This window comes from Quercus robur, chromosome 9 (assembly GCF_932294415.1).
Source record: "Quercus robur chromosome 9, dhQueRobu3.1, whole genome shotgun sequence".
Classification (NCBI taxonomy): domain Eukaryota; kingdom Viridiplantae; phylum Streptophyta; class Magnoliopsida; order Fagales; family Fagaceae; genus Quercus; species Quercus robur.
The window spans coordinates 17,710,650-17,738,643 of NC_065542.1; the positions used below are offsets into that span (position 1 = coordinate 17,710,650).

The following is a 27,994-nucleotide window of genomic DNA, read 5'->3' on the forward strand; positions in this document are numbered from 1 at the left end:
TCGCAGACCCACCAACAACCGCAAGCCACAAACTACCAACATGCAACCTCAACAACCCACAAACGCCGTTGAGAACAACACACCCCAACCCACCCGTCGGTGATACACCATCACACCCAACCCACCCATCGAAACCGGCCCAAAGGTAACTAAGTTTGGTTAGAAATCAGTGTTTTTTTTTTCATTTATTTTTGTAGATAAGTTTTGGTAATCAAATTGGTTTAGAAATCTGTAACTATAAACAAATTTAATTAGGACTCTATAACCAAAAATATATACCCGTACTCATAATGTATTTCATTATTTAGTTATATATATTATGCGTTATACTAAATGGTTGATTTTCATGTTGGTATTTCTCTTCCATTCTCTGTTGAATATATACTCTGCCCCTCTTCACTCAGTTTTCTCTCCCACAACCCTGTCGGCACCTGGGTTTCTACCCCTATCGAATTTTTATTTTTATTTTTATTTTTGGTAGCTAATTTGAGTTTGGGATGAGTTTGTAGAGAAATTCAAGTTTGGGTTTGAGAATATCTGCTTATACATGGCTGTATTTTGATTGAAATCAGAGAAGCACCCAACACCCGAGGCAGAACAATCCCACTTGAATGGTTGCCTTAGTCCCTACCATTAAGCGAATCCTACCACAAGTCCATCTATGGCAGAGGGTATGGCTTCCTTTTCAGTTGTCATCATTGGCCACTTGGCCTCACTTGGTCTATCTCTATCTCTCTTCAAATTTAGACTCTCTGTTCTATAAATTTTTTCCCTTTACAAGATTTATTTTTATGGTGGAATGCTTGTGATTAAGATGACTGATATTTAGGTAATTGTTAACTAAAGCTTGGTTTTATGTTTAGTTTAATTGGTTTTATGTTATGTTTAGAAGCTATCTACAAATTCCAGCAATAGCAAAGTGCATAATTGAAAAGGTAGAGCTATGTTTTTACTTCTTCCATATCTATTTTTAAAGAATATTTTGTGCAAATAGTGGGTTATTTTTCATTGTTACCAGGAAAAGGATTAAGAAGGTTACTTATTGATTAAACTAAATAAATGAATAACAGGGTTGAAGGGGTGATTGATACATGATTGCATGTCGTAACACTAAAGATATGGCCCTAGGTAGTACATTGGAGAATTTAAAATCCATTGCATAATATTTATCTACAATTGAATGTCCAAGCAATTTGATTACATTTAAAAAAACTGAAAATTATACCTTTTCATTAGGCCTATTAAAGGAACCATTTTATTTTTCTTAAATGGGTATTTCTATTTTGTTTCAATGTTATTGTAGCAAACTTAAAACCGCTGGTATGGTTGCACATTTTGGACAGAACAGTATTACTCCAAAAGCATTACCAGTAAAGTTTTTAATTTCTTTTTAAAACTCTCTCCATTGTTTCCTCAAACATTCTATCTCTGCAGCTCTGCCCTTATTATAAATGCTCCACTGCAAACTTCATTCAAAATACAAAACAGCAAACATTAGGTGTAGAGAGAGAAATCTGAGGGATTTTTCCATTGTCAGCCTGTTTCCTTCCGCTTTCTGGCTGCAAGCCACCATTATACCTCTAGAAACATTACCGGTAAAGTTTTTAATTTTTTTTTAAAAAGTTGTTGGTAAAAATATGATTTAGGTTTTGGTATTTCAATTTAGGGTTTAGATTTGCGTTTATTTTGGTAGATTAGCCTGGGAGCATTAGTTTGTATGATAAATCTTCAATAGCTTATGATCTTCAAAAACTGAAAATCTTTTTTATTCTATTAGTTGGTTTCTCAATTCTAAGAAACTCTTTTTTTTCCCTTTGGTTTCTCAACTCCCCTAAAAGTGTTCAAAGAAATGCTTGAACAGAACTTTTATTCACCATATTTGATTGGATTGGTGTTGATTGCTTGCTTTCTAATTTTTTGGGGTGCATATCCTTTAAATTTGTAGAATTTTAGTGTTTTAACTATTTTCAGTTCAACTAAACTAAGGAGGTTGTAATCAAATTATAACATATAATTTAGCAAATGTAAATATTCATTAGGTTAGTTGTAATCAGATATAATGTATAGTTAAGCAACTAAGAGATCAATTTAGTCCAGTATTAAAAGATTAAATGCAAATCATATTCATTTTAAAATATAATGTTATAGCGGCAATATAACCCATGCATTACAAGGTTTGTCACATTTTACACTTAGAAAAAGTAATGCAGCAAAATGGTTGAAATCATGACGAATCCAATCATATTTTAAATTTATTAAGAGATTAGAAAGGACTCTACAGATATTCACAAATTCAATGGCCCACCACTACAACCAATGGATCAAATAGATAATTGGATTGCTAGGATAATATTGGTGCTACATCTTGTGCTGCACTATCTATAGAGGTTTGCTTTGGTATTTCAGGTTCTGCAGCTGAATTTAGGCATGTACATTCATTCGTTTTACAAGTTTTTGAAAATAACGATTAGTATGTGTAAGTAAAAGTATGGTGGAAGCTATGAAGCATTCATTTTTAACAAATTTTTTTTTCCTATTTCTTCTATATTATTTTCGTGAATAAAAGGCAATAGAACAATTTAAGTTTATATACACTACACAATCTGTTTGAGAAATTTTACCTATCAAAAAAAATATATATATTTGAAGTTAGGGTAGGTAGATTAGTAGATATATAGTTTATTGATCTAGGGAGGTGGATGAAAATTGTAAGTGACTAAGATAATTGGTTGCCATACATAGAGCTGAATTGGGAAATTGGTGCTGAAATATGTTCGAAGAACTTCATCTTTGAGACTTATTTAAGTTTTTATGTCGCTCCTCTTTCAGATAATGATTCAAAGTAGTTGATTCTTCAAGTGATTTTTATTTGAAACTGATGTAAATTACTTATAGTTTTTGATAACGTTTTAGAGAAAAAGAATGATTGAACTTTTACTTTTAGTTTTAATATAGAGCTATATTCCATTTGCAATGAGATGTTGACTCAAATTCCATTGATGACTTACATTAGTCCTCTCTCTATATTTGTCATCAATAAGTTATTAGCAAGTATGCAGCCATGAAATGCAATAATGACTTTTGGTTATGAGCTACGATGCCACTTGGGTTGATTACTTGATGGACAAAGTAGTCTCTTATTGGTTCTTTTAGCCTTTTCTTTTACTATGAGATTGATTAATTATCTTTTTATTTAACTATTCCGTGCATCGCACGGGTTAGCAACTAGTTTCATTAAAAATAATTGCCGTGCCGATTTTCATCATATGGGCCGAACCACTTCATTGCATAGCGAGCCAACTGATTAGCCACGCAATTGTTTTGCCATCTCGTGTCTAAGATCAGAGCAAACCCAATATTGCTCATTAACTCCTTTGTATTTTATATTGAAACATATTAGATTCTATTTTTTTTATGAAACATATGTAACTTAGATTCAACGTTTCCATTAAACAATAGATTAAATACAATCAACCTTTCTCTGCACATCCACTCAACTAATCAATACAAGTGAGGGTATTATATTATTAATATATATATATATATATATATTAAGCTAAGTTTGCAACAATTTCACAATAACAAACTAATTTATCTACCACCTAACACATACTAAAAATAATAATAAATAAATTACAGATTTTAATGTAACTCTTTATTTTATTTTATTTTTTTAAGTTTATGGTTTTTATTTATCTTTCTTCCCTATTTTTCATAGTTACTATCAATATCGCACTGTCAAAATCATATTAATCTATATATAAAATAATAGGTGAAACAGAGAGAGTGTGAAATTGAATTCCAAATTAGAACTCTAATTTTGTGCCATGTGTCTAGAATCTGAAATTGAAGTTGAATTTTGCATCGTGTGGCTAAATGTATGTGGACTCATTCTCATTAAAACCACTTCTATGTATCGGGTCAAGTGAGTTACTATGCTAATTAAGTTTTTTCTTGATTTTGTAGTCAAACGTGAAAACCAAAGAGATTAATATTGGTGATAAGAACTTGGTTTGGGTACATTGCATAATTTCCAAAAAGATAGCAAAGCCAGAGTTTGCATCTTTGTTATAAATTGCTTACAAAGTTTGCATCTTTACATTTGCACTGAGTTTCGGATTAAAGTGCTTTCTTCTTGTATATGATAGTAACAACAATAGGAAAATTCAAATAAAATTTCGAATTAAATTGTAACAATCTGAATAAAAAATTCCAGTAGAAAGACAAGGTGGAGTGATCCACTCCAAGAAGGCGACCAAACTTGCGTAAATATAGAATAATAAATCTCTCTTCGGAAAATTTACATTGTTCTTAGCCTTTACCTTCACTGAACATTTTAAAAACATAGTGACTCACATCTGCCATCCAGACATCTACAGCCGGATCCTCTCCAATTCGCGTGAGATTCCATTGATCACTAAGTTCCTTTGCAGCCTGCAAAAAGTATCATCCATCGGTCCACAGCAGTGCTTTCTTCATTGTTATAGGTGCCAAACCTGAACAAAAAGCCAAATATAAGGATAGTGAATTTTAGGCATAATGTGCATCTAATCATATATTAGCAATTTATAACAAATGTAAAGATGCAAACTTTGTAAGTGAATAGTAAACAAAACTTAGTGTCAGAACCAAGAAGAAAGCACTTTAATCCAAAACTCAGTGCAAATGTAAAGATGCAAACTTTGTAAGCAATTTATAACAAAGATGCAAACTCTGGCTTTGCTATCTTTTTGGAAATTATGCAATGTACCCAAACCAAGTTCTTATCACCAATATTAATCTCTTTGGTTTTCACGTTTGACTACAAAATCAAGAAAAAACTTAATTAGCATAGTAACTCACTTAACCCGATACATAGAAGTGGTTTTAATGAGAATGAGTCCACATACATTTAGCCGCATGATGCAAAATTCAACTTCAATTTCAGATTCTAGACACATGGCACAAAATTAGAGTTCTAATTTGGAATTCAATTTCACACTCTCTCTGTTTCACCTATTATTTTATATATAGATTAGATATATGATTATGTTTTTTTTTTATGATTTATTTATATTGGACTCATCGTTTTCTACTCTAAATTAACTCATTGGCACAAAAATTAAAGAACTTCATTTCGATAGAACACGTACCGTAAAATTAAACTCTAATTGAAATCTAATTTTTACACTGAATTAACTTAGTTCAAAATTTTAAAAATTTTGATTAGATGTGACACGTGGCGCAAAATTAGACTCTAATTGAATTCCAATTTAAAATCTAATTGGATTTTCTCTTAACTTTACTTATATATATATATATAGAGAGAGAGAGAGAGAGAGAGAGAGAGATGACTCATAAACTTGAATTGTTTTTAGTTCTACCAAAAAAAAAAAAAACTCATAAATATAAAATTATTCAAAAATTATATTTTTTATGGTTTACTTATTTTGGACTCCTCCTTTTTTACACTAAATTAACTCATTTGGTACAAAAATTAAAAAACTTACTTTAGATGGGACATATGTCACAAAATTAAATACTAATTGAAATCCAATTTTTACATTGAATTAACTCATATGGCAAAAAATTTAAAAACTTAGATTAGATGGGACATGTGGCACAAAATTAGACACTAATTGAATTCTAATTTGAAATCTAATTAGTTTTTCTCTCAGTTTTGCCTATTATTTATATATATAGATAACATTAATTTTACTATTAATATTTTAATCACATTTCTTATATAGTGTGCGAAATGTCTTATAATTTTTACATCGGATGTTTTAATTTTTAATTTTTGTTGTTGTTGTTGTTGTTGTTGTATTTAGATAGGTTTTAGTTTTACTAAAAAAAATTTAACCCACTGGTTAACACCTCTTAATTCTAATAAAGACATATTTGATTCAAATCTCACGTATCCCAATTATCCATTATAAAAGAAAAAGATGAAGAAAAAAAAAGTTAGGTTTTAGTCACAAATTATATGGATTTCTGGTATTTTTAAAATTTTATTCTTTTAATTAAAAATTATTCAGAATTAGTTTTTAATTTGAAATTATCAAAACTATAACGAAATTATATAACTTATCAAAGTCCATAAATAAGGGTAGCAACTTGTTGTCACAATGAGAGTGTAACTATTTTTTTTTTTTTTTTAAATTTAATGGGAGAGTGTAACTACTTATAAAAAGAGAAGATAACCACGAGTTATAATCAGACCTATTTTTTAAATTACAAAGTATATATATCATGTCCTCCTTCCCGTTGTAGAAACAATACCAGAGCCTGTTTCTTAATTTTCATATTTTGTTGTTAATAAAATCTCTCATTGTAATTAAATAAAAATAAAAGTTCAAATCACATTATTTAATACTACATATTCTTTAATTAAATAGCGTTTTTATGAAAAGCATTAAACTATATATAGAAATGGTAAAAAAATCAAGAAAAGTTATCTTCCAAAATTTTTAATTAATTTGTAGTGGACTCCAGGTCAAGTCAATGAAGTCATACGAGACATAATCATAGACGAAAAGAAAAAGAAAAAAAAACTGGAGTCAGCTGGTTGGACTGCAAGCCAATTCCAACCCATCGTAAATTCCATTTAACTCTACATAATTACTTTTGAAGTAGTCATTGCAGCTTCCAGTAGTTTGATCTTTTCTCGAATGAGGACTTCAATTGCATTGATTGTCTTCTAATGTTGTTTTCGATATATACAACTCCACCTTCAAGTCAAGCAACCGTCACTCCCCATTATGAGAGGCGACAGTTACATAACGAGGATCATCAACATTATAGGAAGTGGAAATAGTATTACCACCATTTATATATGGCCGATTACAACTCCCAACAAATACCAATTATGAAAAAAAATATATGGTCACGATTCTTCTTTACATAATTACTTTTGAAGTAGTCATTGCAGCTTCCAGTAGTTTGATCTTTTCTTGAATGAGGACTTCAATTGCATTGATTGTCTTCTAATGTTGTTTTTGATATATACAACTCCTTCAAGTCAAGCAACCGTCACTCCCCATTATGAGAGGCAATAGTTAAATAACGAGGATTATCAACATTATAGGAAGTGGGAACAGTATTTCCACTATTTATATATGGCCCATTACAACTCCCAACAAATACCAATTATGAAAAAATATATATGGTCATGATTCTTCTTTACATAATTACTTTTGAAGTAGTCATTGCAGCTTCCAGTAGTTTGATCTTTTCTCGAATGAGGACTTCAATTGCATTGATTGTCTTCTAATGTTGTTTTCGATATATACAACTCCACCTTCAAGTCAAGCAACTATCACTCCCCATTATGAGAGGCGACAGTTACATAACGAGGATCGTCAACATTATAGGAAGTGGGAATAGTATTACCACCATTTATATATGGGCCATTACAACTCCAACAAATACCAATTATGAAAAAAAAATATTTTAAGATACCAATTATGTGTTATATTTTGCACTTCATTTTTTCAGTTGTTATATCTATTTGAATGAAATCTTTTTTAAGATAGGTCTTACACCTCGTGCATGCATTATTTGGCATATATGCTATAATTTTGTCAAGTGATTATATTAAAAATTACTAAGATAATTTACTTTAAGTGAACCAAAGTTTTACATAAAATAAAATGAACAAAGTTTAGCTACAAAATTAGTTGTAGTCTAAGGTTACAACCTTACTTGATATCTTTTTATTAAAGGTGAATTTTAAGAATTCCACCATTAGATTACATATTCTTCTTATATCCTCCATATTTGCAAAATTTCAAGAAAATTAAAAATCAATAGTTATGCCATCAATAAATTGTTTTAATTATTAGTTTTTGTAGTTTAAGATTATACATAAAATATAAATTTATAGATCATATACTAAATAATATCTGATTTACACAAAATTTGACGTGTGTATTAAGAGTGTAAAGAATATATAATTCAACTCTTATATTTTTAAAATATATTGTAATGTTTATTTTATTAAGTAATATTGTAGTCTTAAATTATAACCAACTTTGTAACTAAGCTTTGTTTAAATAAAATCATTACACTGATTAAAATTTAATTATCAAAAGTTTCAAGAAATTCAAAGGCAATTATTATTTACTGTTTTAAATTATTTTATAATCTATTAGAAACTCTGGGTTTTTTTTTTTTTTTTTTCCTTTTACATTATAAAAACTTAATCCCAATCGATGCACATTCTACATGTAACTTAAACTTTGTTCCATTGAAAAAAATAACTTTATTTGTTTTATTTTTATCATCTATTTTATTATTCAAATGTTATTATATATGCGTGTGTGTTTCTAATGAAAAGCATAACAAAATATAAAAGACATTAGTATATATGTTGCTTGATTGATGTAATAAAAATCAATTTCATATAACCTCTTACAGTTTTTTTTTTTTTCCTTTTTTACTGCTTGGTTCAGAAAACAAATGTTTTTTAACAATATAATCTAAATATATATATATATATATAGATATATATATATATATAACCGAAGTATCTGCTGGCACCACAATTTTCCACGTTAGCACAATATTTAAAAAATAAAAAATAAAAAAAAAAACATTATGGGTCCGTTTGGTATGTGTGTTTAAAAATTGAAAATTGTTGTTTAAAAATTTTTGTGAAAATACGTGTGGGTGAAAAAGTGTGTGGAAATACGTGAAATGTTGTTTAAAAACTAAAAATTGTTGTTTGAAAACACTCACCAAACACCTCCTATAACACCTCAAAACCCTAGCAACCTTACCCTTCTCTCAAGTTAAGAAATATAAAGCCACAGTTTCTGCAAACTTTCTCTCTCCAAACGTAAATATCAAATTCAACCCCTTTAATTTCTCTTTATATTTTTGAGGCTTCTATAGAGTTATAGTGAGTTATGCTGATTTTGTTTTTTGTGTGTGTGTGTGTGTAGATGGTCATAATACTCTGATATTCCAAGAGAAGTTTGTGTTTACGTTAATTGAAGGCCTTAGAGAGATAAGTGTTGCAGTTTGGAACAACAATACAAAAGACGATTTCATTGGCAGCGGAAAGTAATTACTTTGTCTCATATTTTTGTTTTTTGAATTGAATTTGTGTGCTTTTTAGACCCTTTTAGATCAATTTTGTTAATTGGGTGTTTTTTTTTTTTTTTTTTTTTTTGATAGGGTCCAATTGGGGAAGGTTCTTTTAAAGGGTTACGACGACCGCACTTGGTGTCGTATACTAATAGTGGAGGGTAGGTGCTATAAATTACTAACCCTTTTAAGTGTATAATCTGTTTCTAAAATTATCTATAATATTTTGTCCTCCGAAAATTTTATCTCTTTAATTTTAGTATATTGTGTTTCTTAAGCTATAGACAGATTTTCTTTGTTTCTTATTTTCAATAATAAATCATTTTATTGCAATACCGGTAATTGTTTGAGAAATCCAATATGTTCATATCTCTATAGAATAGAGAATAGTAGAAGCCAATTTTATTACAACTACTTAAATTGAGTTGACTTAATTCCGTACAGTTACAAAGTATAGCATGAAAGATAATGGAATTAATTGTTGTAAATTCTTCAGAAGGCTACTTTAAATAGTAAGTCAATGTGTCTCTTACATTTGGGTATTAGTTAGAATTATTTTCAAATGATTGTATCAATAAAAGTGAATGTGTATAAATTTTGTTTAATTATCCCGTGCATTACACGAGTTAGCGACTAGTTGTGACTAACTCATGAAACTACTCAACCTATCTCAAGAAATTGTTGATAAGAAATTTATAAGGAAGAATACCAAGACACCCCTTAAATGCTCAATAAGTCAATACACTTTATGAATAACTTTTATTTTAACCAATTTATTTCTTAAACTCTACATAGTTCCGGAATCAAGCCATCTGGTAGACAAACTGCTTAAACTTTAAAGTGCCGTTAGTCACTCACGTGACTTGCACGTGTAAATGAAAATTACCAAGAGAAAGGCCACAGCACGGCATCGTAAACACCAGAAAGTCCAAAATTACAGTTAAGGCCCAATAACTTATTAGACTTATGATATAATTATGGGCTTAGACCAGCACGCTAGCCCTCAAAACGTGCCACATGATTCCACCGTCGTCACAATTGCACCAATCTGATCAAATCCGAGTTAGGTCCATTTGTTTTGCAAAATGAAATTACTTCTCATTTCTTCTAGAAAGGTTCAACTGATTAAGATAATCTTTGCAGAACTTTTGAGCAAACTGATGGGAAAACTAAACTTATATATACGTTCTTATCTAACAACACTCCTGCGTATTTTACATATAAAAATTTGAATAACTTAAATTTTTCCCCATTGACATTGTTTAAGATTTTATTTTGGATATATAGCTTCTTCTTCTTCTTCTTCTTTTTTACACAAAAAATTAGGATAGGAGGATTTGAATCAAATTAATTGTCTTCTGTGAAATAACTGAAAGATACTATTGAAAAAAAAAAAAACAACAAAACAAACTAGAAGTAACTTATGGTGAAGCAACAAACATAATTACATGTTAAATTAAATTTGTGAAATAGTTTGTGTTTTTTAAACGACTTTTAAAAAACAGTCTTTCAGGCTACGACCAAACTTTTAAAATGTTTAATAGAAGGTTACAACCCGCTTCTCCAAATGTACTTAAAAGAGTAACATCATATCAAAATATTGTAAATTTTTTGATATTGTGAACTTTTATTGGATCACTAGTATCAAGAACGTGGATGGCGCTGTGCCACTAGTTTCTATGAAAGAAAAACATCATCTTTAGCTGCACAGCTGTGCATGCCTAGGGTAGTACAATTGCAATATATGGAGAAAGTCAAGAATATTTTGTTGCATTGTTATTGATTTTTTTTTTTTTTTTTAGGAACACATTTTTATCGATATTAATGATGTGTTGTACACCTGCCGTTTACTCTCAAAAAAAAAATGATGTGTTGTACTTTTGTACATATAAATAAGGCAAACATTAACTCTGTGCTGGATTTTTTTTTTTTTTGATAATCAAAAAGGGGCGGAGGGAATTATTTGTGGCTAACCCCCCGAGCGTGACCTAATAAGGGCATCCTCGCTAGAAAATATTAGATTGAACCATAGTTACTGTGACTGAGGCGCCACAGACCTTACACTAGCACCCCAAGAGAGCCAGTAGGAGAGGCACAATGCAAATTAGGAAACCCTCTTCCCACACGGTACCTGCCACAACTCTAACAAGGGACCTTGTGCTTGCATGTGGGATCTCTCCCAACTGGGCCACTCCTCCAGGGGCTACTCTGTGCTGGATTTAGTATGCAAAAAAAAAGACAATAAAAATTTCATGGGATAGCCTATTCAATGCCGTGAGAGGACCATTTTGTTAATTACAAACTGTTATAAATGTGAAAGGGATTCTAGAAGCACTCCCATACAAAATCGATTGAAAAAAACTATCATGGGGTTGAGAAATATTCTCATAAACAAATGATACAAAAAAAGAAAATCTAAGAGAAAAATAAACACACAAGAGAAGATACTAAAAATTTGCAAGTGATAATGAGAAGGAAATTTCACTAATAAAATATAGATGATACTAAAATAATTCTCACAAAATCCAAACCCAAAAAAAAAAAACAAAAACAAAAACAAACAAAAACAAAAAAAAACAAAAAAACAAATTTTTTTTTTTTTTTTTATTACTCTACTATAATTTGCAGCACAAAACACCATTAGACAAAGACACAAATTGATATATATTTTTCAAAGTCAGCTAGTGGTCATTTTAACTCCAATCAAATTTGACAAGATAGGTGGGCCAAAGGTGCTAAAACAAAGGCTAGAATCTTGTTGCCATGCACGGAACCAGCTTATAAGAGTAATCTAATTAAGGCTGTGTTTGTTTCGGTGTAAAATATTTTCCCGGTGTGAAATATTTTCAGGCGAAAATATTTTCGGGAAAGGAAAATATTTTCTAGTGTTTGATTGCATTTTAAAAATTATATTAAAAAACAATTTTCAGTGTTTGGTAATATTCTGAAAATGCTATTTTGCTACAAAATTTTCACACTTTCTCAACCATTTTCTCAACTACCAAACAAACTTTATATCAGAAAATCCACAACCACCCACACACCAGCACCCACAGAAAATCCACAACTATCCACACAAAACCCACCACCACACAACACAAAAACCACCAAAATGCCACCACCCACACCACCACAACAACAACAAAAAAATCAGAGATCAAAGAGATCAAGCAGATCGGCGAGAGAGTGATCAGCGAGAAAGCAGATCGGCGAGAGAGTGATTGGCAATCAAGCAGATCTGAGACGATCTGACCCGATTCAAAAGGGAGAGGGAGATCGAGAAAGAGAGAGATCGGCGGCGCGAACTGCGAACTCAGCGACAGAACTTGACAACGCGATCTCGCCACTGCGTCTGGGGTTGGGGCGCGATCTTGCCGCTATGTCTGGGGTTGGGCCGCTGCTTACTCTCCCTACTCTCTCTTCTTTCTCTCTCTCTGCCGTTTTGCGCATCTGTGAGTCCTTCTTTCTCTCTCTCTTTCTCTTTTTGCGCGTCTGTGAGTTCCGGAAGTGATTTGAAGGTAAAATAAAAACGGAAATGCTTTTACACTTGGGAGCTCTTATTTTAAGGTTAACGCAGAAAACAATTTCAGTTTGACCCAATTTTCAGTAACTACCAAACACACATGTTTACGGAAAAACATTTCCGGAAGTGGTTTGAAGCCAAAACAAACGCACCCTAAAGCCACTTTACAATGACAAGTGCTTTTGTCTACATCATTCAAAAATTTTGTATCCAAATTTCTACAATTTACTTTGGAACGATCTGTTTCAAAAACTAGTATTGTGAAACAATGAGACCTAGAAATGGGTCAGGAGTCATTTGCATGGGTATTAATCTTGGTAGTTACTAGTTAGTAGTATTTACATTTGAGAGTGACAAAAGAAAATTTATCTTCCAATCAAAAGGCAAGACTAGTAGGTTAGTTGTGCGAGACAAGATGTGTACACAGTTTTGTTAGAGTCCGACATTGACACCAATCTACAAAGAGTATAAATAAGAATCAACATTGGGCAATACTGGACCTTGGTGATATCATAATGTATGTTTATCGCAGTTAACACTGTTAATTATGGTGCGATCAAGTAAGAGGTGTTACTATATAATAATAGTGATGGGTGATCACACCATGATATAATATAGTGCACTTTTACTATATATTGACAGATTATATTTCTTAGGTAAGATGCATTTTTAAGAGAATAAACATAATTGTTACTGACAGTCATTTAGAGTCTATAAATACTGCTTGGAATTCTTAGTCCTTACACACTGTCAACATTAGATTTATTTTCTCTTTTCCCACCCCGACAGGATAATGATAATCATCCACACTTCTTGATCCAACTCCAACATGATTTGAACATATGTAATGATGCAGAAAACTAGAAACTAAAACAAGGAACGGAAAACCTGACGGACCATACGAAGGAAGTTGACAATTGAGACGAATAATGGTGTAACTAGGAAGACAAAAGAGAAGAAAAGAAGAAGAAGTCACTAAAGTAATTTTTTTTTTTAACGGAAAAGAACAAGAAGATCCGTGATAATGATGATGTACCCATCTCATTATAATAGTAGGTTCCATTGTCATATATAGTTCAACCTTATAAAAATATACCAATAAAAAAAATAAAAAATAAAAAAACCTTATAAAAATATATTTTATAAAAAAAAATTATAAAAATATACACTCAATTTTTGTGTGTTGTGGACTTAGGTCATCAAGCCAATTTTACACTGAGTGTTTGGATTCACGTTTACATTTTCTGCCTTTTTTTTTTTTTTTTTTTTTTTTTTTTTTCGAGCGCGTATAAACAGTAACACCACATGGATTCACTGTGCAGGAGACAAAGTGCCCTGTTTATGCACTGTTCACGGGTCCCACGGCACTATTCACACATTTAAAAATTATTTTGCTACAGTGTTTTCAGTTTTCAGTTTCAGTAAAAATAAGTTGTATCCAAACGAACTATAATACTATTTATGCTCTATAATTGCTCTCTCTTTTCTTAATCTCAATAATCTCAGCAACAATTCTAGGAGTTTCATGATCAAACATTTGATGGAAATTAAAGATTGAGCGAAAGCATTCTATGTTTCTATCATATCCAAATCCATATCAATTTTAAAAAGAATAAAAGGTAATATATATATATATATATATATAGTAGGAAGGTAATATTAAGGATATATTAAAAAAAAACCAATCAGAAATGGAAAAAAGTTCCTAAATAGTAAATAATGACAGGGACCTAGCATTATGATTATTATTTTAAATTTCCGAAAGCTTTTTCTAGCTAGCACAAACAACCAATAATATCCCAAGAATCGACCACAATATTGCTTTGGTAGGACGACAAGCAATCACCTAACAGAATGAAGCCCCAAGGGAATCTTGAATTGTTGTTAGCCACACATCATAGCCGTTTCCTTTTGTACCTATGTCGTGGATAACTCTACAAATCACCATCATGTTATATATATCAAAACTACTCCGCACATGCCTAATATGTTTTTAACATCATATATATATATATATATGTGTGTGTGTGAAAGTTAGTTAGATTGAAATGGTCAAATATGAATAATAGAGAAAGAGGGATAGATTCAAATAAAAAATAGTGAACAGAACTTGTTGACGAGTTACCAATCAATCACTTTAATATGTTCTTCTCAACAAACAAAAAAATCACATTAATATTTTGTGAAATTAGATGTATTACTGCATTTATTGTCTCATATATAGTCACTTTTTTTTAGCTGAACATATATATAATCACTTTCAATCAAACCAACTTGTTCAAATTGTAGTAGAATTAAAGGTTGGTAACACACACTTTGAAACAACCTTATATATAAATAATAAATGACAAAACTTAGTTACAGTATCTTAGGTACTATTCCTTAAGTTCATCTTTTAAGATTCAGTCATGTAGCTACTTAACTAAAAAATACAATTCCAATCTTCTATCCTATGAGAAAAAATCTACATAGTAAAATCTTAAAAATGAAATTTGAGGAACAACACTTAAGTATTGTACTTAAGTCTTGCTCAAAAATAAAATAAATAAAAAAAGAGAAAAATTAACAAATTTTCTAAGGACATTAGTTTAATAAGTTATTTTAAAAACTTTTTATGGAAACTTTGTTATGAATTCTTATATTTTTCATAAAAATTGTATCAAAATTTTTAAAAAGTAATCGTTAACATATGCTAACGGATCCAAAAATAAATACTCAAATATAAAGGCCCTTTAAAATTCATACCTCCTCAATATATATCTTGATTCTTGACCTGTCTTTTGTCTCTTTTTTCATCCCTACTTTATTATTTATTATCGTACATAGAGATAAGAGAGTGAGAAACACAAACACAGAGAACGAGAAAGAGAGTTCTACAATCATGGAACTGGAAGCTCAAGGAAACCCCGCCAAAAACAAAGTTCTTCTCATACTAAGCTGCATCCTATTATCTATAGGCAATTGTGGCGGCCCTCTAATAATGCGACTTTACTTCATCCATGGCGGAAAAAGAGTTTGGTTCTCAAGTTGGCTTGAAACTGGTGGCTGGCCTATCATTCTCGTCCCTCTCATAATCACATACTTAAACCGCCGAGCCAAACAAGGCTCAAGCACAAAGCGCTTCTTCATGAGACCACCTTTGTTCATTGCCTCCGCAGTAATAGGAATCCTCACAGGCCTTGATGACTATCTCTACGCCTATGGCGTGGCTCGCCTTCCCGTCTCAACTTCTTCTTTAATCATTGCCTCACAGCTTGCTTTCACTGCTGCCTTTGCTTTCCTTTTAGTGAAGCAAAAGTTCACTTCCTATTCCATCAACGCAGTGGTTTTGCTCACCATTGGAGCTGGTGTCTTGGCTCTACATACGAGCAATGATCGTCCTAATGGTGAATCTAATAAGGAGTACTTTGCTGGGTTCTTCATGACACTAGGTGCTTCAGCACTATATGGGTTTGTGTTGCCCTTGGTGGAATTGACCTACAAGAAGGCCAAGCAGGCCATCACTTATTCATTGGTGATGGAGATTCAGATGGTGATGAGTTTGTTTGCAACTCTTTTTTGCACCATAGGGATGCTGATTAACAAAGACTTCCAGGTATGTGATATAATTATAGTTAAATAATGGAATTTACATTTTTTAATAGTTTAAAATTTAGTTTAAAGTTTTATAATAACTGATAATTTATAATAGGATTAACTCAAGTTTTATACCTTCAAATCTCAACCTTCTGTATCATCATATTATATATTAAAGAATAAGTACAATTATAGCAGGTCAATTTTACTATCTAGAACTCAATTTAAAGTTTATTAAAATATTATTAAATGTAGTATAATATATTAAATTTTTTACTATCTAGAACTCAATTTAAAGTTTATTAAAATATTATTAAGTGTAGTATAATATATTAAATTTTAAGTAAAAAATTGATATAAAAAACTCTTATTAAATAGTATATATCGTGAGTTTTAGGCCTTGTGAAACTTAAATTCTTCTGGTATATGTTACTGTCTCTGCCAGTCCATCTTTGGCCTCTCTCTTTCTTCGCTGGCCTAATTATTTTCGTTGACCAACATAGTTTTGAGAATAGGACAAGGGTTTTTTTTTTTTTTTTTTTTTTTTTTTTTTCTTCTTCTTCTTTTCTTAAAGTATAGGAGAAGTTATTTTCTATATTTTTAACGTTGGATTATGTTAGAACTTTCTTTGGCATAATAATTAAGTATTCATCGCACTTCAGCCAAATATATATATATATATATATATATATATATATATATATTTATAATTAAGTAGTCGTTTCACGTTAATATATATATATATATATATATATATATATATATATATATATATATATCCATCGAAGAAATAAATTAAATAATAATAACAGAAATTGTCTAATACCTTTTTAAAAAAAAAACAAAAATTGTTTTATACGCTTGTCATGGCTTCAAAGAGTTAATTTTTTGTTAAATGACAATAATATTTCAATTTACTAGCCTATGATTAAAAATTAATTTTACTAATATATACCCTGAGTAAAATCATTATTATTTTTTTTTTCTACACAAACTCCTATAACTACTTGTTGACATTTTCCAACATTAAAACATTGTTGAAATTATATGCTTTACAAGTCTTTAGAGGCGTTAGATGGGTGAAGGATGTTTATATCACATCAATTCAATGAGTTCCCCAAAAATGGAAATCATCTCTGCTCCCCCAAAGGTTGGAAAGTGTTGTGAAAAATTGGTGAAATAAATCTGTTTACACAAGATTAAAGAACAGAGAGAAGATAATATGACACAAATAATTTACGTGGTTCGGCAATATGCCTACATCCACGGGAGACGATAGAATTAATTTTCACTATAATTGTGGAGATTACAACAATGACTTGAAGACACTCTCACACAAACCCAAACCCCAAATACACCCTTAGTTCTCTCACAAATAAGTAGAGAACACCCTATTGTATTTAGACAAATTGGAAGACACAACTTCTTAGCTCTGGTGCACACACACAGAAGAAATTATTTTGCTATCTCCCTAGTTCACGTAGGAACTCTCCTTTTTCTCTCACAGCCTATTGCTCTCAATTGCTCCTCCTCTGTTTATAGCTAAGCTCCAGCCGAAATACCAAATTTCAGCACACTAGAGACTTCTATTGTTAAGGAAGTCAACAATAGTGACTAAGCAATCCATGCAACATTTAATGCATGAGTGTTGTGTTTCTTCACGCAAGCTTACATACAAGGAATTATATATCTTTGACTTTGTAAATCAAGTCATACTTTCACACATAGGCATGCATCCATTTATGGCCTATAAAGTCATAGTGTCACACATTTCGGCTATGCATGAATTTGGTTTGCATGTATTTTCGGCTAAAAGGTGAAGCATGGATGCATCTAATATGTTCCAGAACATAAGAGAATAGTGCAATACTTCTATCAACAAAGAAGTCAAATATTTCGGCCATGAGTTCATGCAATGTTCTGATGATTGTTGGCTAATGTCAAGCCACCAATTTGACAATTCAAACCATTCCAACAGAAAGTCTAAAGTGGAATAATGCTTGTACCAAAATAAAGCTCAAACACTTCTCAAAAAAAAAAAAAAAAAAAAAAAAAAAACCTCAAACAAAGTGCCAAAATATAGCCCAAGCAAAATTTAGGTGCTGATCTTTAAACTCGATTCTTAAAATTCAGTTATGTAGTTTTTTTTTTTTTTTTTTTCTCATGAGATAGAAGTGTACTTTTAGTTAAGTACAAGCACATAATTGAATTTCAAGAGGAAAACCTAAGATATATTATTTAAGTACTGTATCTAAATTTTGCCCATAAAACCCATAGTTTTTGTTAAAACTTGTCTATGTGATGAGTTGTAAGTAGTTGAATAAAAGTGATTGGTTTACAACTCCATCACTTACAACTTGCCACTTGGACAAATTGTTGCAAAATTGTGAGTTTTATTGTGATAGTGTTGTTTTTTATATGTGTGATCAATTGATTGTCACCATTGAAAAAAGGGAAAAAAATCATATCATATTCAAATTTCTTAGGGTGACAATATTATTTAACTTAATCCACCAATATAAACATGACATGATTTTTTATTTTTTGCTATTTAATGTTTAGTCTAATAAATTGGACCATTATTGGGTTGACCAGTTTTGATATGAACCTATTTAAATTATTGGAAAAGTTACACTTTAACCCCCTAATTTATGACCCATTATACACTTACCCTCATAAATGATGAGAATGCACACTCTACCCCCTAAACTATACATCCTTCTACACTTACCACTCTTGTCAAAAAACCTTTTTTCCATCACTACCATGGACGAAACAGTCCTAAATGACCTCCAAAAACTCAAACTAACCAAAGAAGAAGGAGAAGAAATCTGCATCACAAGCAAAACCCAAAGTAACCTCCTTGAAGAATGTTCTTTAAGCCTTTTTGGGAAGCTTCTTTCAGATCGCCACCAGAATAGCCGTGCTCTCAAGAATACTCTCAGAATGGCATGGAAGTTGGGATCTGATCTACGGATGGTGGATGTAGGTAATGGTATTTGGCAGTTTAAGTTCAGCTCTAGATTTCAAATGGAATGGGTCGAAAGAGTGGCCCGTGGAATTTTGAAAACAATTTGCTCCTTTTATGTCGCTGGAGAGCAGGCCTTACCTCAACAAACATTATCTTTACTCACTCTCCTTTCTGGGTCCAAGTATGGGGCCTTCCCTTTAAGTTTATGAATGAGGAAGTAGGCAAAGATATAGGAGGCACAATAGGAAATTTCCTTGAGGTGGATAAACGATCCTGGCAGTCCGATCAAGCAAAGTACATGCGCATTAAAGTCGAAGTTCAGCTGGACAAACCTCTTCGCAGAGGAGGTTTCGTTTCCAGTCCAGAGAGCGGGAAGCATTGGGTTTATTATAAGTATGAGAGGATTCCTACGCTTTGTTTCAGGTGTGGTAAGATCGGGCATGATGTTAAGCATTGCTTGGAAGTGGCGGTAGAGCATGAGATAGGCAACCAATACGGTGACTGGATGAGAGCGGGCTGGGATTCAAAATGGGGACCGAGCAGATCTCGGTCCACCAGTAGTGAAGGCAGAACCGCGGCGGCAGACGGCACTGATGTTGCTGGAATGCGTGCCTCTGCAAACATCCTGGGCATGGCTGAGCCTGACAGCCTCGGTGAAACAAATGGGTCAAACACAAACTCGGCTTTTGGGGTCTGCCCAAGGGGTTTCCTCTGAAAAAAATCTGTCCTCTCTGCTCCTACAGACGGCGGATACTCAGGATGGATGGGACAAGACTGAAAATTTGAATTTGAAGCGTAGGGAGAAAGCTAAAGGGATTTCACGTGACAGTAGCATTAAGGAAATACCACAAAGCTCTCTGAACCCAAAAGAAGAAAAGGAAGATGAGCACTCTGCTGTGGGCCAAGCGCAAGAGATAAAAGGAAAAGCCCATGAAGCTACTAGCCCACTAAGGCAATTGGACCGCAAGTGCAAAGGTGTGGCCACTCCTTCTGTGCAAGGCCCTACTAAAGATACCCAACAAAAGAAAAAGCCCAATATGAAGAAAATAGCTAGACAAGTGGCCCAGCATCAAACACAGGCCTTAGACACAGAAATGTTTAATTCAGATGTGAGACTGGGATCCAAAAGGCCAGGTACGTTTGAATATTTAGAAGTTGAAGAAAACAGAGCTCAAAAACGTTTATTCACTGCTCTCTCTCCCCCTCACTCTTCCCCCCTTAATAATATATCGGCGGTGGCTGCCTTGCAGCACCGCCGGGAGCAATGATTGCCCTTGGATGGAATTGCCGGGGGCTTGGGAACCCCCGGACAGTTAGAGTGCTGCGTGAATTTATGCAGCGTTGGGCTCCCAAAATTGTCTTCCTTGCGGAGACAAAACTGAATAAAAGAGAATCAAACAAGAAAAGAAGATCTATGTCTCACTTAAATTTCCTTTTTGTTCCTAGCAAGGGTCAGAGTGGTGGTCTTGCAATGTTTTGGACTAAGGATACTTCCCTTGACATAGTATCCTACGGCCCTCATCACATTGATGCCATTGTCACTGAGCCTGAATCCGGTTTTAAATGGAAAGTCACCGGTTTTTATGGTCACCCGGAAACACACCAAAGACATGAATCATGGAAGCTTTTAACCTCCCTTCATCATCAATACTAGCTCCCTTGGCTCTGCCTGGGGGATTTTAATGAAATAGTTTCAATGAGTGAAAAACAGGGGGGTGCTCAAAGGTCCCAAAATCAAATGGACGGTTTCAGAAATGTGATTAATCTATGCAACTTTAGGGACCTGGGTTACAATGGATCTGATTTCACATGGTGTAACATGAGAGAGGGGGTTGATAGGATTTATATGCGTCTTGATCGGGTGCTTGCAACGGATGACTGGAAAAGCTTTTTCCAAAATACGAGGGTACATCATCTCATCGACTCCACCTCTGATCATTGTGCCTTGCTTGTTTCTAATATGGTGGTGGTGCAGCCTCCACAGAGGCGCCGTTTCCATTTTGAGGCGATGTGGACGCACAGAGAGGAATGTAAGGAAGTTATCCAAGAGACTTGGAATGCCTGTCTAGACACAAGTACCCCAGCGGGGCTTGCACTTAGCCTTAGGAAGTGTGCTGCGGACCTTTCAAGCTAGAGTCACTCAGTCTTTGGCCATATTCCTAAACAGATACAAGCAAAAAGGACAGCTCTCCAATCTCTTGTACTCCGTGATTCTGATGGTAATCTTGGGGCTGAAATAAATAGTTTGAGGAAGGATTTAAACGAACTCCTTGACAGCGAGGAAATTTACTGGAACCAAAGGTCAAGAGTTCAATGGCTAAAGGAAGGGGATCGCAACACAAAATTCTTCCACTTTAGAGCATCTGAAAGGAAGAAGAAGAATGCTATTTTGGGACTCCGGGATGATAACGGAAATTGGTATGATACAAACGACACTATTGCTGATGTTGCTGTACAGTATTTCAGAAATTTATATACATCGTCCCAGCCAGCAAGCTTTGATGATGTTACAACAGCAATACCAACTCGGGTTACTGATGAAATGAACAGAGAGCTGATTAAAGAGTTCTCCGAAGATGAAATCCTCACTGCACTAAAGCAAATGCATCCAACTAAGGCCCCTGGACCCGATGGTATGTCTGCAATATTTTTTCTTAAATATTGGGATATTGTAGGCAGCAGTGTTACTGATATGGTTCTAAATGTGCTAAATTCTAATATGCCTATTGCTGAGTTGAACAAAACAAACATTGCTCTAATTCCAAAGAAAAAGTCTCCAACTCATATGGCTGATTTTAGACCGATCAGTTTAAGCAATGTTGCCTATAAAATCATTTCTAAAGTTCTCTCAAACAGGCTTAAGGCTATTCTTCCTCAGATTATTTCTGAAAATCAAAGTGCTTTCCTCTCTAAGCGCCTCATTACTGATAACATTTTGGTGGCTTATGAAATAATGCACTATCTCAAAAACAAGAGTAAGGGGAATGAGAGTTTAATGGCTGTAAAGTTGGATATGAGCAAAGCTTTTGACCGTGTTGAGTGGGGGTTCATTGAAGCGGTAATGGAAAAGCTTGGGTTTCATAGGAGGTGGATCAGCCTAATCATGCATTGTATTACTACGGTCACATACTCGGTTCTCATTAATGGCAAGGCTTACGGCTGTATCAGTCCTACTAGGGGCCTTAGACAGGGGTACCCTCTCTCCCCTTACCTCTTTATTCTTTGTGCTGAGGGTCTCTCCTCTCTCATCACTCGGGCTGCTCAAAACAGGGAGTTAAATGGTATTTCTATCAGCCGAGGATGTCCTCAAGTGAGCCATTTGTTCTTTGCTGATGATAGTTTGCTCTTCTGCCATGCAAACAGCCAAGAAAGCCATAAGCTTACTGAGATTCTGGCCATGTATGAAGCTGCATCGGGTCAAAAAATAAATACGGATAAATCATCTGTGTTTTTCAGCCTTAATGCATCTCAAGAGACAAAAGGGATGGTTTTTGACATTCTTGGCCCAATGCAAGACTCTAGGCATTCCAAGTACCTCGGTCTCCCATCCATCATTGGCAAATCCAAAAATGAGGTTTTTGCGGATGTTAAGGAGAAGGTGGGGAAAAAGCTTTCGGGGTGGAAGGAAAAAATGCTATCTATGGGAGGAAAAGAGATTCTTATCAAAGCAGTCGCTCAAGCCGTGCCCACATATACTATGAGCTGTTTTCTTCTTCCAAAGGGCCTATGTGATGATCTTGAAAGCATGGAACGCAACTTCTGGTGGGGGCAGCGGAAACAAGAGAATAAAATAGCTTGGGTCGCTTGGAAAAAGATGTGCAAATCCAAGTCTCAAGGGGGTATGGGTTTTCGAAATCTTCATGCTTTCAATTTGGCCATGCTAGCTATGCAAGCGTGGAGACTTTTCACTAGACCGGACTCTTTGATTTCAAGAATTTACAAGGCAAAATATTTCCCATATTCGGATGTAATCAATGCCCAATTGGGCTGCAACCCCTCCTATGCTTGGCGTAGTATCCATAGTAGCCTTGAAGTCATTAGGAAGGGCACAAGGTGGCGTGTTGGAAATGGCAAAACGATTCACATTTGGGAGGACAAATGGCTCCCTACACCCACCACCTATAAGACAATCAGCCCACCCTACTACTTTGACGACTTCCCCATGGTATCTGCCCTCATTGATCAGGATACAAAACGTTGGAAAGCTGATCTTGTTAAGAAAATTTTCCTCCCTTTTGAAGCGGACACCATTCTCAGCATTCCCCTTAGCTACTCCCTCCCGGATGACAAGCTCATTTGGTTGGGAAACACGAGGGGAGTTTTCACGGTTAGGAGCGCTTATTATGTGGCCCTTTCGTTGTATGAGACATGCAATGAGGGTGAATCTTCAGTTGGTGACTCCCGGTCTTTACTATGGAAGAGGGTGTGGCATCTCAACCTTCCTGAGAAGATTAGAATTTTCGCTTGGCGGGCTTGTATGAACGCCCTTCCTACAATGCATAACCTAAAGGTAAGGGGGGGTCAATATAGATGGTTACTGTCCTTTGTGTGGTCAAGGCCCTGAAAATACTATGCACGCCCTCTTTAACTGTGATAGCTCAAAGCTGGTTTGGAATTTTTGGGTTGGAAGACCTGCTGCCTTGGATGGTGGGGCTTTGGATGTTATTGATATGGCTCTCCATGTAATTCAAATTGGCAGTCAAAAGGATTTAGAGACCCTTTTCGTCACTGCCTGGTACATTTGGTTCAACCAAAATCAGGTTGTGCACGAATCCCTCTCCACTCCTCCTGGTCAGATATGGAACTCAGCTTTAAGACTTGCTAAGGATTTTAAGGGTGCATTAACTCCACATAACTACCAGCAAGGACCGTGCCTCCTATTGGTCTCTTCCTCCGCCGGGTTTTCATAAAGTAAGTGTTGATGGTGCTACCTGTCCAAATGGCTCAAATTCATGTATTGGAGTCATCATTCGCGACTCATCTGGGCAAGTCATTGCAGCTTTGAGCAAACCTCTATCAGCCCCTTACTCCCCTGAAATTGCCGAAATTCTTGCTTTGGAAAATGGTGTTGCCTTGGTGCATGAAATGAATACTACCCGGGTAATCTTTGAATCGGAATCCCTTGCAACGGTGCAATCTGTGGTTTCTATGGAATCTGGAGGTTTGCTTAGCCATATCATCAGTGGAATCCGTAGCTCTCTACTCCATTTTTGTAGCTGGCATCTTCACCACCTGAAACGGGATCACAATAGAGCAGCGCACGAGCTCGCCGAATTAGCCAAATCGACTGGCTTTGCTCAAGTCTGGAAAGGAACTTTACCTCCATTGTCTCATTCTATTCTTTTTCCAGATCCCACTTAGACTATTAGTTTCTTTGTCTTTGCTGGTCTCCTCTGTTGTAATGCCTTTTTGGGCTCTTTTATATTCATGAATGAAGTTACTCTTTTCAAAAAAAAAAAAAAAAAGTGTGCATTTTCATAGTTTAGATGTGCAAGTGTAAAAAAGAGTATAACTTGGGGGTTAAAGTGTAATTTTCCCTAATTTATGTAAACAAATGTCACTTTTATTCAATAACATTTTAAATTTTATATATGGAATTAAGTAATTAAAAGAATTTATTAGTAATATTGAAAAACTCATCATTGAAAGTATAAAAATTACCTTTTATTGAAAACAAAGAAAAATAAATAAATGCTTATTTCATTTTATCTTTCTTTAAATTGTGTATATTTGTAAATTTGAGTGGAATTTCGTTAGGTTTAAATAAAACCTTTTAGATTGAATGTTGCTAGTAGTTCTATTAATTTTACTACGAAACATAATTTATGTAGAATTTATTTATTAATAATTGTAATTTATGTGCTTACAAAATATAAAAATATATTAATTATTTTAGGTCTTATTACTTAAATAGATTGAAATGAGTTGTATATGTGTAAACAAATTAAAATGAATCATGTTTGTACCAACCCAACACAACTTTTTATTAAGTAGGTGGTTTGAGGGGGGGGGGGGGGGGGGGGGGGGGTGGTTAGGCAATCAAATGTGATTTTTTTTTTAAACCCCCTACCAATGTCTGTATCAACACCATTGCATTTGTAAAAATAGTCACCGGCAGCTCAGTATTAGAGCATTCACATCCGGTATCTACAAAAAATTCTATTTTACCATCTTAAAAACTACTTTATCATTTATACCATACCATTTTACAACACACCTAACATCCCCAACTTTTATTTTACCATACCACACATTAAAATAATATAAAAATATTTCTCAATTCTCTCTCTAATCTTTGTTTCTCTTACTCTCTCTTAACCACCCACCACCACCACCACCACCGTCCAGCTTCCCAATCACCCCCCACCTCCGCTGAGCAATATCCACACCACCCACCACCAAGAATCATTTTATATCAACCACCACGCCACCACCACCATGCCAAACCAAACCAAACCAAACCAACCAATCTGTGCTAAACCCAAGCCCCATTGAAATCCAAAGTCCAAAAAACAAAAATCCATAACAAAAAATCCAACCATCCAAAACCAAAAAAACAAAAATCCATAGCAAAAAATCAAAATCCAAACACCATCAGAGTCGGAATCCACCCCAAACCCCATCAGAACCCACCCAAAATCAAAACCCACTCACCTCTGCCACGATCCACCCGATCTCGCCACGTCGTGAGTCCGTGACCTAGCTTGCCACGACCCACCTTGCCACACACGACCTCGCCATGACCCACGTCCATGCCGCCAGACCCAAGACCCAGCTCACGCTGTCATACCCACAACTCAGCTCACGCTGCCTACCCATGACCCACACCGTCACTTGACCCATGCCAGAAAATACCCACCACTGTGAGCTAAAGAGAGATGTGATGAGAGAGAGGGAGAGTAGAAGACTGAGAAGAGACATCGAAGAGAGAGAAAGAGCAAAGATTTGGAATAAAAAATAATATTTGAGATTTGGGATTGTGCTACAATACCATCATATTTGGGATGTTACTGTAGCACAATTGTAAATTTTTGGGTTTACAAGTTCGGGCAATGGGGTTTTTTTTGAGATTTTGATGCTAAATATGCCAATATATGGCATTTACAAGTCCGAGTGTGAATGATCTCAGCATGCTTTTTGATTGGTGGTGCAGTTTTTAAAATTACCCCTAGTTTGGCGTTTTTAATGAGTGGCACTGCCACCTCTTTATGTAGAAAGTCTTAGATGGGTAGTCTAATGTGACAATGTTTTTTCTCTTTAATGACTGTAACTGCGACCTCTTTATGTTAAAGTCTTACATGAACAGTCTAACGTATTAATCTTTTTCTCTACTTAAATATGTGGATAAGATCGGTCCAATATGCTTTGATTATCATGGGTTAATGGATGGCACTACTACAGTACTAATATTAAAAAATCACTATGTCATCAATACTATAAGATTCTGAAAAGGGATTCACTTTGGTGGGCTTTTTATGTTGATTTTTAATTAAAAAGCACCATTATATGTCTACCACTTAAAAAAAATTTCCATGAATGTCTATAAGCATTCACACACACAAAAGGAGAGTTTATTAGCATAAAAATATTCTTAAAAAGAATAAATAATTTATGAGTTTTAGGTAACTTAACTAATAAAATCTCTGATAATAAAAAAGATCGAGCTTCCTGTGACTTTTGCCACTTATGATCAGTGTTTATTAGAGCAAGACGTTCAATGTGAAGGGTTGCGAAGTTGCATCATGTATGAAAAATGGATCTATGGTTGAGTATGGAAGTAGCTAGTGGCAGCTGCTCAACTGGATCAATTTCCTAATTAAGCTAAACGTGAACATAATTACATTCTCAAGCATCACATTCTTGAAAATTTGGATGCTGGAAACATAATAAATTCTCCAAATAAAACATTTTCTAGAGCTGTGGGTTGTGTGTTACATAAAGAAGCAGTGATGGTATATCACAACATGTAGTTTAAATCCAACCCCAGTGAAGTTTTAAGAAGTCAATTCCATAATATTGTAACTACGAATATTTCATGCGGTGTAAATTCTATTATTCTGTAGGCAATTCCAAGAGAAGCGAGGGCATTTGAGCTCGGGGAAACAAAGTACTACGTGGTGATAGTGTGGAGTGCAATTATTTGGCAGTGTTTCTTCATGGGAGCAGTGGGAATCATCTTTTGTGCTTCTTCTTTATTATCTGGAATTGTAATTGCGGTTCTACTCCCAGTAACAGAGGTCCTAGCAGTTATTTTCTACCGAGAAAAATTTCAAGCAGAAAAAGGAGTTGCCCTTGCACTTTCTCTGTGGGGATTTGTTTCATATTTTTATGGTGAGATAAAAGATGACAAGAAAAAGAAGCAGATTCTGATAAAGACACAAGTACCTCAAGATATTCCTAATCCATGATAACAAAACTAGTTGTATTTCTTGATTTTTCACATATGGTAGGATATGTTTGAAGTTTGAAGGTATTTAAGCATGGCTTCGCTTCACTCGAATTCGATAATATCACGGGGAAAAAAGCTCTAAATTTGGCTTGCATGTGGAAAATTTCGAAGGTGATACTTGTGATGTCCTACTTTGCTTATCTAATATGCAAATTCATGCGATAGCAAGAGTGGTTAATAGGATCAAGATGAAGAATATGTACAATGCATCTCAAAGCTTTGTGCTGTATTTGGAAATTGTTATACTCTGTTTTTAATTTAAGATACACTATGAATGCTTGCACTGTTTTACATGTTGGCTTTGTTTTCAGTGAAGCTGTTTGTTTGTAAATGTAATATGTTGGTTTACTCAATTTTGATGAAACAAAATTCTTGTTCTTCATTTTTTTCAAGTGTGAGCCCATGA

General features: G+C 34.1%; 1 protein-coding gene across 1 annotated transcript; it reads left to right on the forward strand.

Moving 5' to 3' along the window:
• The first annotated feature begins 15,373 nt into the window (after positions 1–15,373).
• On the forward strand, positions 15,374–27,980 carry LOC126699996 (purine permease 3-like). Its single transcript, XM_050397976.1, has 2 exons — positions 15,374–16,187; positions 27,203–27,980. The coding sequence occupies exons 1-2, from the start codon at positions 15,474–15,476 to the stop codon at positions 27,545–27,547; spliced, it is 1,059 nt and encodes a 352-aa protein (XP_050253933.1). The 5' UTR covers positions 15,374–15,473; the 3' UTR covers positions 27,548–27,980.
• Positions 27,981–27,994: the final 14 nt, after the last annotated feature.